The sequence below is a fragment of the Anabrus simplex genome, chromosome 5 (assembly GCF_040414725.1).
Source record: "Anabrus simplex isolate iqAnaSimp1 chromosome 5, ASM4041472v1, whole genome shotgun sequence".
Taxonomy (NCBI): Eukaryota; Metazoa; Arthropoda; class Insecta; order Orthoptera; family Tettigoniidae; genus Anabrus; species Anabrus simplex.
In genome coordinates, this window is record NC_090269.1 from 117439595 (window position 1) to 117455540 (window position 15946).

The window sequence follows — 15946 nt, forward strand, 5'->3', positions numbered from 1 at the left end:
GAAATTATTAGCATCCTTTGCATATGCACACAATATAGTCACTGCTTCTAGCATAGATTTATGTGATGAATTTCTGAGCTTGTTTCTTTACTGCACTAAATTTTACTTGTCTCAGATTATCTTAATCTATATATTATTTTTGTACTGCTTGATGAAAATATATTTCAATGAAATGCCATCAAAGCTTCTCCAGGTACAAAGGCTCAACTAATTAATTTGGAATTTATAAGAAAAATATTTCAAAAATTTTCTTTTAAAGCATCGTCATGGCTTTAAAAAATAATAAAGAGCAGAATTATTGCTGATGCCGACTCGATGCTGTTTCAGAGTCGGACAACCTGGGAAGCACTGACTCGGAGGTTAAGAAGATTTTAACTCTGCACCTGCCTATTTCAGAGTACGATACACTGGGCAGTGATTCTGAGGGAGAAATCCCAGGAGGACAAGTTGCTGCGAGCCAGGAGCTTGTCTCATTCCGTCACAGGATGGCACGTGGTGAGTATATTGACAGTCAGACTTACTAAACTCTAGTATAAATGTACTTCCTTCAATTACAGAAACATCCATAAAGCTCTTCTAAACTCAAAATATTATTAACTGCATTTTATTTAGTGATTACTTTCATCTGTGTTGCCTAAAATTAACCAGGAGAAAGAAATTAGAAAGAAACTATTTTTAAGTAACCAGCTGAAATGTAAACTACTTGGTAAGTGTAATTATGGAAGATAAATGTCCAAAACACAATTTTGAAGAACATTTCATGAAACCAACTGATATAAGCAAATTATTACTACAAAGTAAGGCACAATGATAAGAAATTAGAAGTATCATCCCTCATACTGATTAAATCATTATGATATTTGTTTTAAATGGGGAATTAAGTAAAAGAAATGCAAATTTATTCGTTGCAGAAATACATGGAAAAAAGTAGCATTTATTAAAGATAATTTGTTCACTTTAATCTTTATTTAATTCAAGATTATGATATCATAAATTATTACCTTAAATTGAACATACCATTTGAGTCATTATGACATGAACTGTCCACGGTGTCTGGTGATGGTGGTGATTACTATTTTAAGAATACGACCTAATCTCATTCTATCCTCAGTATTATAAACTTATGTACCTTCTGTACATAGACCATAATGTACAGAATCGTGTTGGAAGCTGAAATTTAAGACAAAATATTTAGCATATTTAGCATGGGTTATGTTCAAGCATGATCACTGATTAATAATCTGGCTCCATGGCTAAATGGTTAGCATGCTGGCCTCTGATCCAAGGGGTCCTCGGTTCAAGGATTTTAACTTTCAATAGTTAATGCCTATGGTTGAGTGTCAGGAGGCCTCATGCCTTTTTTTTTTTTTTTTTTTTAATGTTATCAGGCCATCACCATATATCTTCTGTATTCCCAATGTTTTTCCATAAACTGCCTAACTGGGTTCTTCAATTTTGAAAGCCATGTTGCTCTTCTTGTAATTATCCTTCCACCTTTCTTCTCAATCTCTTTTCTAGTATCCTTTCAAATATTTTTGCTACCTGAGATATGTACGAGATTACTTGATAACCATTACATATATTCTTGTCCCTCTTCTTAAATATAGGATTATTACTCCTTTACTCCAGTCATTTGGTACCAATTTTTCTTTCCAAATACTGTACTTTCCCAGCATTGTAGACCAATGGGTCCTGTTGCTTTTACCATTTCCACACACACACAATTCATCAATCCTGCTGCTTTTCTCACTGTCATTCATTTGACAACAGTTTCCACCTTTTCCATTGTGATTTCACTCCCTTATTCTGTCTCCTTACACTCTACCTCTATCATTTCATCTACGTCCCTTCTCACATTTGTTAGTTTGTCAAAGTTATCCTTCTGATCTTCCTTATCTCCTCTGGTTGCATTATTCATTTTTTCTCTTTCACCTACTTTGTATAGACTCTTCCTTCTTGAAAGTCTATATAGCATTCTTTTACCATTATACACATCCTCTTCCAACTCTTGTATACGAAGGCTGTTTTTTAATTAAGTACCATTTTTATAAAAATAACCAACATTTTATCTTCAAACCACATTTATTTTTAGGTTTCTTTATTTTTTTTTTACATAGTTGCCTTGTTTACTCAGGCACTTGTCATACCTTAGAATGAAGTTTTGAAATCCCTCTTCAAAGAAGTCTGCCGGCTGCTCTGACAGCCAAGAGTTCACGTCTGTTTTCACTTCTTCATCGTCATTAAAGAGCTTCCCACGAAGATGCCGTTTCAGCTGCCAAAAAATGTGGAAATTGCTCAGAGCAAGATCCAAAACATCCCACCTGAAAGAGTCAATCAATTCCCAAGTCTGGAAAGCAGTGCGAGGACTTGCATTATCGTGAAGGAGCACAATTCCCTTTGTCAACATGTCGCGTCTTTTGTTCTGAACTGCACGTTGGAGTTTGAGGAAAATCCATTGAGAGAGTGATTATCGTGAATCTTCTGGACTCATGAATTTTTGTGTCAATTGCAGTCACCAAATCTTCTGTGATCACAGGTGGTCAACCTGAGCATTCATGCATATTTGCATGGCCACTTTTGAACTCTTACCCATTTTCGCACTTTACCTTCGCTCATTGCATTATCACCATATAACTCACAAAGCTGACGATGAATGTCTGCAGCTGACATGTTTCTTGCACTCAAAAACTTATTACAGACCATATCTCACATGCGGCAGATGATTCAATAATCTTAAGCACTTTAAAGATACACAGTTCAGTGTACAGGTTAGCTACACAGCTCCAACTGTTCTCAAAGGATGTTGGGAGGTAGCATGCATACTTGTTGTGGCGTGTGCGCTAACTACAGAGTTATTAAAAAATCAGCCCTTACTTAAAAGACATACCTCGTATATCCTTCCCAGCTTTTCTTCACTTACTAATTTCTTGCAACATACTTTCATTTCCTTATACTTATATTTTACCTCTATTCTGTACTTGAAATACTTCCTTCTGTTCACTGCTTCCTTTACCTTCTTATTCCACCAAGGGGTCTCTTTATCTTTCACTGTTTCAGCTATTCTGCCAGAAGCACTTTCTGCACATCGCCTTCTTGAACATGTCCCATTCCATTTCCACACTCTCCACCTCAGTTCTGAATATGTATTGTTTCAATTTATTTTGGAAGTTTTCTTTAAATTCCTTATCTTTTAATTTCCATACTTTTATTTTCTTCTCTCTTATTTGTTTCATTCACACTATTTTTCCTATTTTCATTTTTGCTTACTACTCTGTGGTATCCATCAAATGCTACTTCTGACAAGATTGTTACATCTAACAACTGTCTACAGTTAACTCTTTCTACCAAGAAGCATCCAATTACTGTCTTTGTCCTTCCATTTCCCTATCTATATCTTATAATCTTTATTACTATTCTTCTTCTTGAACCATGTGTTGCCCACACTTAACCCATTTCTCACACAAAAATCTACCAACTTCTCAACATCTTCATTCTTCTTTCCATATCCATAAAGTCTACTTATTTCTTCAATTCCTTTCCTGTTGCAACCCACTATTGCATATAAGTTTCCCATGACAGTAACTTCCACATCCTTTATTTCTCTCTCCAGTGTCTCCAGGAATTTGTCCATATTTTCCTTCTTTGTATCCAGTCCAGAGTGCATATGCTTGGATGAAATCCTTTACCCCATTCTCTGTCCTTAAGTGTATCTTTATTATTCTATAACTTATGTAGTCCACTTTATCTATGCATTCATAGAAGATCTTGTTGGTTATTAACCCCAATCCATTCTTTGCCTTATGTCCTTGACTCCTGTAAAGAGTGGATTCCTTTTCTCAACTTCTTCTTTCCTTTCTATCTCCATTTAACCTCACTCAATCACGTCATAGCTATATTCTCCTTCTGCATGAAATCAGTCACCTCTTCCAACTTTCCAGTCGGTGACATGAGGATGATTATTGCCATCTTCATAATATTCTCTACTGGTCACCACTTCTCACAGTTCATTTTAAGCATAGAGGTGTTATATTCGAACTATATAAATTGTCAATTTTAGTTTTAATAGCTAAGGATGACCCTTAAAGGGTCTAAACTGATCCCATAATGTATTTAATGTAAATATAACTCACATCAAATATGAATTTTGTTCAACTCTTACAATATTGTGAATGTTTGTTAATACAGATCATAATGAAATTCATACCTTACAATTACAACACTATAGCCAAACAAATACATGGCCACCATAATACTGCAAAACCTCTAATATGGAACTTCCTTTCCTCATTCACACCCAGCACCAACATATTTGATCATTGTTTCACAGTTAAAGTCCTCATACATTTACCCCAACTTCCCATGTCTTGCCATTAGAGATTCCAAAGTTGGACATCACATAGAGCTCAGGTCTAGGGAAACATCCAGCCCTTCTCTTGTCTGTCTGTCTCTCCAATCCCTTTACCTCACATGGCATCTACTTGTCAGCAGTGATCACTACCATAATTATTCTATCCTCCACTGCCAAAGGGTGCAGCCAAAAATTTTGGACCTATGTCTTTCTTTTATGTGTTCTCTCCACATGTTCATATACAGTAGGTCACTGTTCTCCAACTGTTCCTGGACTTGTACAATATATATTTCACTCCTGTTAGCTTTCTTAACTGAGCATTTACCATTTTGAATTTTTGCCCTTTGTAGCGTAGCTATATTGCAGAAACAATTTTAATCATAAAGCTGAGAGAAAGCTACTGTTAATCGCCATATAACTATATATATCACTCAATCCCACCTTCAAATTCCTCTGGTTATTAAGATGACTTCTTCTGTTTTTGAATCATTCTAGTGGTATTCAACTAAACATAAGAGTTTCAGTTCTTTCAGATTCCAAACTTGGTGACCAAGAAGGCTGACCTAAGAAGGGCATTTCAAAAATAGCATACAACTAAAATATTTAAAAGTGGTGAAAATTTAACTCCACCTTTACAATACTGTAATTGTCTTTATTGAAAAGACTACTGATTAAAACGTGTTTTAACTAGACTTCATGGTTCATATCATGTTTATCCTGCACCATTTTAAGATTCAAGATTGACAAGACGCCAACGCGGCGCGTCACACGATTTAAAGACTTTTCATCAACCATTTTGAATATGTCCTCACCTTATTTCCAATGTTTGTATGTGTGACTGGAGATGTCCCATAAGAGGGTGAAACATGTATCATGAATATAGTCTACTGTAGTCTTTTCAATAAAGACAAATTACAGTATTGTAAAGGTGGAATTATAAATTTAAATATTCACAAGTTGATACTTTTTGACAATACGGGCTCTAATATGAAATTTATTACGTGTAACTAAAATATTTGCCTAGATTTCTACCCCATCCATTTGATCCGAGTCATCCCAGAGAGAGAAAAAGAGGGTAGATGCAGAAGGGGGGGGGGGCTGTATGTGTTTTGATTTTTATTTTTATTTTAAGGTAATGTATAACTCAACCATCATCCAACTCTGATCAGAAGTGAAAATGGAAGAGGATCAAACCCTTTGAAGAATGAACATATCCACAAGAGAAAGGGAAGGGACATGAAAGTCATGAAAGACTACATATCATTAGAGTCAGAAGAAAACAAGAGTTGATCAAGGAAGGTCAGACAGGAAAGTATAAGCAAGTTGAAGCTAAGTCAGACTGAGCTATGAGGCTCCGAGGTCACCAATTCGTGTTTCCAGGTTGAGAGCCCTTGGGAGGACAACACCATGATCGTAGTGGGCCACAATGTCCGTAAAAGGATGAGATTCAACCTGGGTCCAGGCCCCGATTTACAAATGGGCTGACTGGGCATTTGCCCAGGGTGCTAGTTTTTGAGGGGCGACAGCCGGCGGATCGAGTAATTATGGCCTGCGTGAATTACGTCTTAAATTAATTCGTGAATATTCAAGATAAACTTAAATATTATAACTAAGTGGTCTGCCTATTTAATACAATATATAATTTATTATATTTAGTACATGTTTCATCCCCTAAGGGACATCATCAGCTAATAATAAACTAACATTAATATATCAGAATTACAAAATAGATATTATTAAAATTGGAAAGACACATTAAAATATTGATGTATGTTTACGACATTTAAAATAAGATCTTCGAAATTTTGTTAAAATTGTAAGTCATATGATAGATAAAACAGTTAAATTGTCCATTTTATTCATGATGATATTCTTGGAAAATACCAGTTTTGCTTTATAAAATCAAATGATCAATTGTTGTAAATAGCACACTTGATTTGTATCTCTTGATGAAAGATTTGTTAAAACTTTGATATGCATTCCTTAGATAGTATAACATATTGAATGCTTCAGAATTTAAAGTCAACTCGGGGCCGTAGTGGTAAAGTTCTTTGTAGTAATGGATATAATTTTATCTGAAATAAAATGAAAAACTAAGTGTAAGTAACATGAAATGGAAGATGAAATGAATATAATGTAATAAAATCGTATTACTTACTCATTATTGACCCCGATGTGCGGAGAAGGACTCATCACTTCTACCGAGGTAAGTGTGCATCTGCTTTAAAACAAGTACTGGTATTTTAAATGTCGTAAACATACATCAATATTTTAATGTGTCTTTCCAATTTTAATAATATCTATTTTGTATTTCTGATATATTAATGTTAGTTTATTATTAGCTAATGATGTCCCTTAGGGGACGAAACATGTACTAAATATAATAAATTATATATTGTATTAAATAGGCAGACCATTTAGTTATAACATTTAAGTTTATCTTGAATATTCACTAATTGATTATAGTCAATACGGGATTAGTATTACTTGAAATGAAGCTGTTAAAGCTTATCACTTGTTATGTTTTCAATTCATTACACTCAAATTACTCTTACTTTCCACAAATTATTTCAATTATTTTATTAACCTATATACACAATTTAAACTATTCTAAATTTAAAACCGGAATTTAATCTATGTTTTTCAATTTTATGAAGAAAAATGAATAACTGCAAACAATAAGAAAGGAATTATGTAACTCGCACGGGTGCTGGGTGGGCAGTTGTAATTGGTGGCTTGGAAACCCTGTTAGTCTAGACAGCCCTGTCTGTCATTGGCTTGTGACGGTTCGTATGCGTATTGTTGTTTACATCCGCTCACCATAAACCAAATAACCTCACCTAGACAACTCATTGTCTCGTGTAATTCTTACATGTTTTTCAGTATTTAACCAAGAGTAAAAAGTTAAGTGGTGCTGAATACAAAAAACGCGCTGCTAAAGAGCAGAGTGACGAACTTGAACTATTTAAGAAAGTGCCTAAAATGGAAAAGTTCCTTAATTTAACTCGTTCAACTCCAACCTCGGAATCGGAATGCCAAGATGACTGAAGAAAACCTTCGACTCTGTCATCGGCCCCATTTAACTTTACACAAGAAGATTTACAAGGTTCCGCCTCTGTGGTGTAGTGGTTAGTGTGATTAGCTGCCACCCCTGGTGGCCCGGGTTCGATTCCCGGCTCTGCCACGAAATTTGAAAAGTGCTACGAGGGCTGAAACGGGGTCCACTCAGCCTCGGGAGGTCAATTGAGTAGAGGTGGGTTCGATTCCCACCTCAGCCATCCTGGAAGTGGTTTTCCGTGGTTTCCCCACTTCTCCTCCAGGCAAATGCCGGGATGGTACATATTTAAGGCCACGGCTGCTTTCTTCCCCCTTCCTTGTCCATCCCTTTCAATTTTCCCAACACCCGCAAGGCCCCTGTTCAGCATAGGAGGTGAGGCCGCCTGGGCAAAGTACTGGTCATCCTCTCCAGTTGTATCCCCCGACCCAGGGTCTGAAGCTCCAGGACACTGCCCTTGAGGCGGTAGAGGTGGGATCACTCGCAGAGTCTGAGCGAAAACCAACCCTGGAGGGTAAGCAGATTAAGAAAGAAAGAAAGAAAGATTTACAAGGCCTAGGTATGCAGTCTGAACAGCCCTATGTTAGTATTAGATTGAACGATCAGCCTGAAGTTGTCCAGCAGCCATTTGGAACTATTTCACAATCACAACCTGAGGTAACCTTAACTAATTCATCTTCTATAGATGATCCTGCTACTTGGAATGTCAAGTTAAATACAGTTGTTGAGAATATTATTAAACATTGTCCAAAACAAAAACATAATGGTGGATTTTTTGTAATATCTGCGAACTTACGATGATGGTGAAAGAACATTGTCTCAAAACATGTTTAAAAGAACTCTTCCTAATGGAGACGTTGTTTTAAGAGATTGGTCATTGTATTCACAGTCAACTTGGAAAGTATTCTGTATGGATTTTTTTTTCAAATCATTTTATGTAAATTAACTGATTAATGTTTATAGCTAAGAACAATGTAGTTTAAATCAGTGTGCGAAGTTTCATGATTCTAACTCAAGTAGTGTTAGTTACATAATGTTTCCTTTGACATTGTTTTAAAACTCATAATCTTTTAACTGTAATCTTTAATTTGTAAACAATTATTTTTTAGAGTAACAGAAAAGCAAGCGGGTAGGGGGTGGGGCAGCTAAAGATTGTTTGCCCAGGGCGCTAACTACTTGAAATCGGGGCCTGCCTGGGTCTATGTGTCTGACCCAAGCCATCGCGCTGAGAATCCACACAAAACGTCTCTCCTCCATCGCGGCTCAACTCGGAGCCAGCTAGGGAGCGAACTCCAGGCAGCATACAAGCTGTGCGTTGATTGGCTGAGACAAAAGCAGTGCACAGCCACCAGAAATTCAAGCGCTAGTTGCTAGGTAGTAGCACCGTCCAGACACGGTACCTCAATACACACAAGTCGATACAAATGTGGCAAGATAGACCACTAAAATTGAATAAGGACAGAGTTCATTGGCTAGTCCAAAGGGTTGAGGTAGGAGAATTGGCAAACATAACTACCCCATAATGTACTGTTTTGCAAAAGCAAGGCATTTCTTCTGATTCGCTTCAAAAACAAAAAACTTCTTGCGAACAACTCAACCACGGTACCCTTTATGTTTAAATGCACAGCGCACTGTGCTTTCACATACTGCAATACCTTGATTAGATAGCCCTGCCACTATCATTGGAGCCCTTAATTTTGTATATTTCTTAATCAGACCCACCACTTTATGCTTGTCTCTGGCAGTCAGTTTGTCTGGACGTCCACTTCTTGGCATGTTTTGCATAGTTAGCACAATACCGATCTATTACAGACGGCACTGCCCATCGGGGACTTGCGACAAGCACTGAGATCTCGCCTAAAGATTTGCACTGATTGTGGAGTCTAATAACAAGCTTGCACTCCGCTTGACTGGTTTCTTTTCCATAACGATTCATACTGTCACCACTTTACAATCACACATACACAGCTGCAGTCGGCCTCAGACTGAACAACAGCTTGTCGGACAAGTTTCCGCCATATAGGAACTGCCCTTACAACCCTGTTTACAGAATGCTTTCGTGTCTGTTTGAATACTTATGACACGATAGCTGTTAGTGTTTCTTGACATTATGTCTTTAATACTAGAGATTGTATACACCTACTGTTCAAATCTTAGATGTATTATAAAAATAAAGGAATGTATTGTTTTGTAATACCATCAGTCCTATTACTCTAGCCCCAACAAGTATCGTACAGCAGCTGACTCAATTCTATACACTGTTCGTCAACACAGGTGTACGAATTAACTGTAAGTGCATAGAATATGTAGAATATTGATAGAATGTTTATGAAAAGTACAGGAAAATGTTGAATATGCTATAAAATTAAGATGTTTGAGAAAAGAATTGGAGGCCTTACTTTTACCATTGTACCATACAGTCTATGAGATATCACGATTATTATTATTATTATTATTATTATTATTATTATTGCTATTATTATTCATAATCAATGATTATACACCAAATTTACAACAGACATGCTGTAGTACCTGTTGCGGACGGGTCAATCATGTAGCATGTGCAAAGTTATCTAGCTCCCCAGCTGCTTTCCACCAATATTCAGGCATGCTATTTTACTCGGAACACAGCATAACCCCGCCTATCGGAGATGAGTGGCAGCAGAAGGGACAAATCACAACAAACAATGGTCAATGTAATGTTGTTGTTGATCAGTTTTACGAGCTTTCAATGTTGTAGGCCTTCACATTTAGTTTTCTTCCGACTCTGTGATATTAGGGCATATAATGTAAAGGGAGTCGTTTCTTCTGTCATTACTCCCTCTTGGCTATTCTTCACATGATTGTTCCTTTATGATTTTTCTCTTTTTTTTATAATTATCTTAACAATTTTCCTAATCAATATGGACTAAGCAACAAAAGTCTAAATTAATAAATTCTACTGTCATAGTCAGTACAGTAAAACTATGCAAGACAAAAATGATTGGAAGTTGCATTCTCCGTAACTTTTGTTATGTAGTACTTTTCAATAATACCAATAACATAGGTATTAAAAACAAAATTTTAGGCGCCTTCCTCTAAACTACCATTTTATCTGGCATGAAAACAATTATTTATAGCTTAGAGTGTAGTGCCTTATTCCCTGACTTTACATACAGATTTTCATTAAATTATATTCACCCATTTTTTCGTGGCTCAGCATTGATATGGACTCGGCAACAAAAATCGAAATTCATGAATATCTCTGTTATCATAGGCGGTACGGCAAAAATGTACTAGACATAAATGATCGGAAATGTAATTCTGTGTAACTCTAGTTATCTAGTATTTATCGATAAGACTGTTAATAACATCGATATTTGCGAATTAAATTTTACACCCACCGGGCGAGTTGGCCGTGCGGTTAGGGGCGCACGGCTGTGAGCTTGCATCCAGGAGATAGTGGGTTCGAATCCCACTGTCGGCAGCCCTGAAAATGGTTTCCCGTGATTTCCTATTTTCACATCAGGCAAATGCTTAATTAACCTTAATTAAGGCCACAGCTGCTTCCTTCCAACTCCTAGGCCTTTCCTCTCCCATCGTTGCCATAAGACCTATTTGTGTCGGTGCCACGTAAAGCCAGTAGCAAAAAAAAAAAAAATACATCTTCCCCTAAACTACTATTTCACTCAGTGTGAATAAAATTATTTACAGCCTAGATTGTAGTGCCTCATTCCCCAACTTTACATACCAGTTTTCATTAAATTCTCTTCAGCCATTTTCTCATGATGCTTGTACATACAGACAGACAGGACAGGAAGTTAGAAAGTGAATTTTTCTTGTTACTGTGGACACAACTGATACAGAAATACCATTCTTTTTTTAAATTCTGAGTAATGTACAGACAAAACTCTTATTGTGTATGTATCGATTAAAGCTTTTTTCATAAGTCTTACTTGCACCAAAATGAGCTAGGTTAAAATAAGTGCTGTAACATAGAAAAGAGCTTGATAAATCCTTTATCTTTTTTTTTTTTTTTTCACTGAAGAGGATCCCAATAGGGTAGAAACAAGCATGAAATATAATGTTCAGAAAAGATATATATTTTAGTTTGGCCATACTAATATTTTGTTTGATATGAAGTGCCTGATTTTTATGCTTTTATAATGTGGTAATATTCTTTAGAAGTTGGAAAGAGTGGTGTGGAAGAGTCCAGCTCCTCATCAGAAACTTCACCATCAGGTGCAAGAAAACCATACCCTTCTAGAAAGTCTAAAAGTAAGAGTCAAGTCTTGGGGAAGAGACAAGTCCGCAGTAGCAGTGGATACTCCAGCCACACGGAAGGAACTACCTTCAGGTAAGTTTTGAAAACATTCAGTGGTTTAAAAAATCTATTTTCCTGTCATGAAAGAAAGATTACATTTTCAAGTAGATTGACCACATGAACAAATGTTTTTAAAAGCGAAATAAAGATTTCCATGTGGTTATTGTAGTTGGAGGTGTCAATGTTGTGACCAGCTGTGTAATTTAAATGAATTTCTTGATCAAAACAATGACACAGTGTCATCTAATGATAAGTGGGTGAGATTTTAGTACTCACAAGTATGAAATTAGCCATTCTGAGTTGGTGAAAATGGCAGAATATTTTTTTCGCTATTCTTGCACATAATACAGATGTAGAGTGGAAATTTTTCATTAATTTCCACTCAGTGGACATATTATTGGTAGACGCTGTAGTTAAATATAACTTCAAACATTTAAGTGGGTTTAAATCCCACCAGTGGCAGCGCTAAAGATTCTCCATGGTTTCCCGTTTTCATGTCACAACACTGCTGGTACTGTACCTTAATTTAGGCCATGGCCGCTACCTTCTCAACCTTAATCTTTTCCTATCCTCGCACTGCCAAAAACCTTTGATGCGTTACTGCAACGTTAAACAACTTTTTATTTTAATAACTGTTAGGTTACATACATACATACATACATACATACATACATACATACATACATATCTTTATTACCCACCCTAGTAAACACCATCGGCTTACAGGTAATGAAGGCAGAGCGAAACACAGAACAAACAAACAATCTCTCTTAAAACTACTTAACTAAATTATCTACCTCTACATCTACTCAGTGCCCTCCCACACGTACGCGGATAGCCAGCATACATGCAGGAAGCACCGGACTACAAACTACCCTATTCCCCTATTCCCACCTACCATCTAAAAAAAAGAATTGTTAGTAGACTGGTCGCTGCGTCAGCCCTGGTATGGAATACATGCCCACCAACCTGTTGATCGCAGCCACCAGCCTCGCCACGTGAGAACTGATCTCCTATCTCACCTACACTTGCTGATAATGTATTCCCTCCCTACCATGTGTGACAAGCCAGCTTGGCGGAAACCAGACCCAACACATGGCTTGGCACACACTTCCGCTATGTACGTCACACCTACTATGTTCATTGTCAGCTCTCTATCTTCCCTCTCCTTTTTCTTCCCGTGCAGATGTGCTCCAGCCTAACTTCTTTGGGGTGGGTCAAGGCCCATCCCCTCCCTCTCCCTTTGATACGTCACCTTCTCCTTTCTCGCACTATTCTCGTCCACTACATCTCACCTTATTAAGCTTAAGACTTAAACATCAACTAACAACCATATTACATCCCTCAACATCGCACTTAAAACAATTTCACTTTTTTTTTTTTTTTTTTACACACAAACAGTTTCCATTCCAAGTCCATTAGTTCACTCAGTCTTCTCAATCTACAGGACCACACTTATGTCAGACTGTTAGACTTATCTCATTTCTTCCATCCTATTAAACTTAGTACATTAAACATCAAGAATCCCTCAGTTTTACACCCCTCCTCAAGGCATCTACACCATTTAAATTTTTTTTTTTTCATATGACCTACTTTCATAATTTCCATACTGCCAACATTTTCTCCTTAACTACAGTCCCACTTAATCTATCTCAATTCTATTACATACACCTTTATACCCCCTCCTCCCACATATACACTTAAACAATCCATTTTTCTTTTCACTCTTCATTTACACACAAACAGACAGTGCTCCATTCCAAGTCCATTAGTTCACTCAGTCATCTCACTATATATATATATATATTTTTTTTTTCCTTGCACCTAAGCTTCATTTCATCTATCCATGATAAACTTAAACTATATACCAGCTTCTTCAATTTACACTACCCTCAAGCCTACTCAACCTCCCCTTTTATCAACTCTTACCTAATTTTCTCAGGCTTTCCCTTGTTACCAACTCTTCTCATGAACACATCTACTCTCATATTCCTCAAGTCATTAATCAATCACCTCCTCCCATCCTACTACTTCTCTATCTACTTTCCAACAATTTGCCCCAGGCGGATCACCTTTCCACAGGGCAAAGTGCTCTCCCCCTTTCCCCTAACACTACAGCCCCCTCTTCTGATATCATGGTTACCATGATACCCTTCCCACTTCTGCTCAGAGCTGATATCCATTCCTCTGAGCAGAATGCCTACCCTCTTCCTCCCTCGGCAAGCACCACATTATCTGCACAACCCCTGTTACTCCCTCAATTTCTTTATAAATATAGCTCTGGCCACATTTAAGAATTTCGCTATATTCGTTCCTTTCTCCCACTCTCTACATAACCAAGATGTCATCTTATAGCTTTCCCCTACCATATCCAGCTCCTTCTTACTTAGTAGTTTGATCTGCATCTCCGCCAAAGCTCGGCATTGATTAAAAATATGCAGGTCCTCCCACTTCTCTCCACATAACACACATCCATCCCTATTCTCACTCCCTACCCATCCCCTATTCCTCGGAACACCCAATAGCCACCAATACAAACCTCTCCTATCCCTTCTACCTTCAAACTCCGTTTTCGGGTTTATTACTTCCACCAATTTATTTAATACTGATGAAGAGACTCTCTCTCTACATTCCCCTATTAATCTCTGTCTTTCAATATCTAGTAGTCTTCCCTTTATCCTTTCCCATACCCATTTATTCCTACCACCCCCCCCCCCCCCAGACCTCTCCATATACCCTCAATCCAATCTTTTGTAACCATTTTTTGCACTTATTCACCCAGTAAGCTTCATTCATCATACCTTTCTGAAAACTAAACATTTCTTGTACTAATGCCCCACCCTTCCCTTCCTCCAATCGAATCCAGTACTTGAACACCCTCTTAGCTATTTCAACCTCTATCGATTCTTTACAGACTAATCGGCACCTGCATTGGCTGTATAATTTGGGAGGTCCATCATGATCTTACTAAATTTTGCCACCACCTGGTTTAGTTCACCCCTGCCCTCCTCCATTCCTCATACTTCAACCCCAAATAGCATTTTGCCCATTTAAACACCGTTTTCTGAATTTTGTATTTAACGTCTGGAAATTTTTTTTCTAATACCCCTACTGCCGCAAGCGCTCCTCTTCCTTTAAATTTTGCCCTCTTACACTGATTTTTCCAAGAAGCATTCTTACTAATTATTACACCTAGGTACTCAATTTTTCCCCCTGGTCTAATTTCTTCCTGATCTAGCCTCCAAACTTCCTTATTCTTTCTCTCACCCCTTTTCCTACACACCATTATCTGAGTCTTTCTTACATTTACTCTGAGAGACCATTTTCTAGTATACTCAACTACCTTGTCCAACCCTTTTTGCAACCCACTTGCCGTCAAAGCCAAAATCAATAAGTCATCCGTGAATAGCAACCCCGGAACCTCCATTTTCCCTATCCAAGGGCATTGCCATGCGTCTCGACCATGCCCCTCTAAAATATTATTTATAAATAATATAAATAATATTGGGGATAGCTTACACCCCTGTCTCACCCCAATTTGATTCAAAACACTTACTCAACCTTCCATCCTGCAATTTAATCATCACAAACACTTCCTCATAAATCGTTTCTATTGCCATCCTCATTTTCTTCGACATTCCTACCTCCCTTAATCTCAAAAATAGCGCCTCCCTACTGATCGTATCGAAGGCTTTTTCTAAGTCGATCGCTGCTATAAATAATTTACGCCCTGCTATCCTCACATACTTTGTAATCAAAGTGTCCAGAATCCAAACATTATCGACTGTATTCCTTCCTTTCCGAAATCCATTTTGAAACTCAGATATCCTGCCGTACTGTTCCGCCCAATTTGTTATCCTATTCGCCAAAACCCCTGTGTACACCTTCGACAACGAGTCTAGGAGTGTAATTCCTCTATAGTTGTTAGGATCGCTACTAGCTCCTTTATTTTTTATAAATAGGGCATAATATCCCCTTCCCCCATTCTCTAGGAAATTTCCCCGTTTCCAGCAACCTATTAAAGAATTTCACAATCCCTCTCAACATCGGTTAATTTGCCCCAACCTCCTTCCATACACTATTGGAAATACCATTCACACCTCCTGCAGCCTTGGGTCTAGCATTTTTTAATACTGTAATTACCTCTTGCCTTGTTATCTCCCCATCCAATATTGTAATGACTACTTCCAATTCCCTTCCTATATGTGACTTGTCTATTTCTCTACCCAATTTCCTCTCC

General features: G+C 37.5%; 1 protein-coding gene across 1 annotated transcript in view; it reads left to right on the forward strand.

Annotated features, from left to right (window-relative positions):
* The window catches only part of Dscam4 (Down syndrome cell adhesion molecule 4), a 779777-nt gene that overhangs the window by 748159 nt on the left and 15672 nt on the right, over nucleotides 1-15946 (forward strand). Inside the window, exons 34-35 of the mRNA XM_068227782.1 lie at nucleotides 328-495; nucleotides 11568-11739. Coding sequence (XP_068083883.1) covers nucleotides 328-495; nucleotides 11568-11739 — 340 coding nt within the window. The remainder of the gene's footprint in view (nucleotides 1-327; nucleotides 496-11567; nucleotides 11740-15946) is intronic.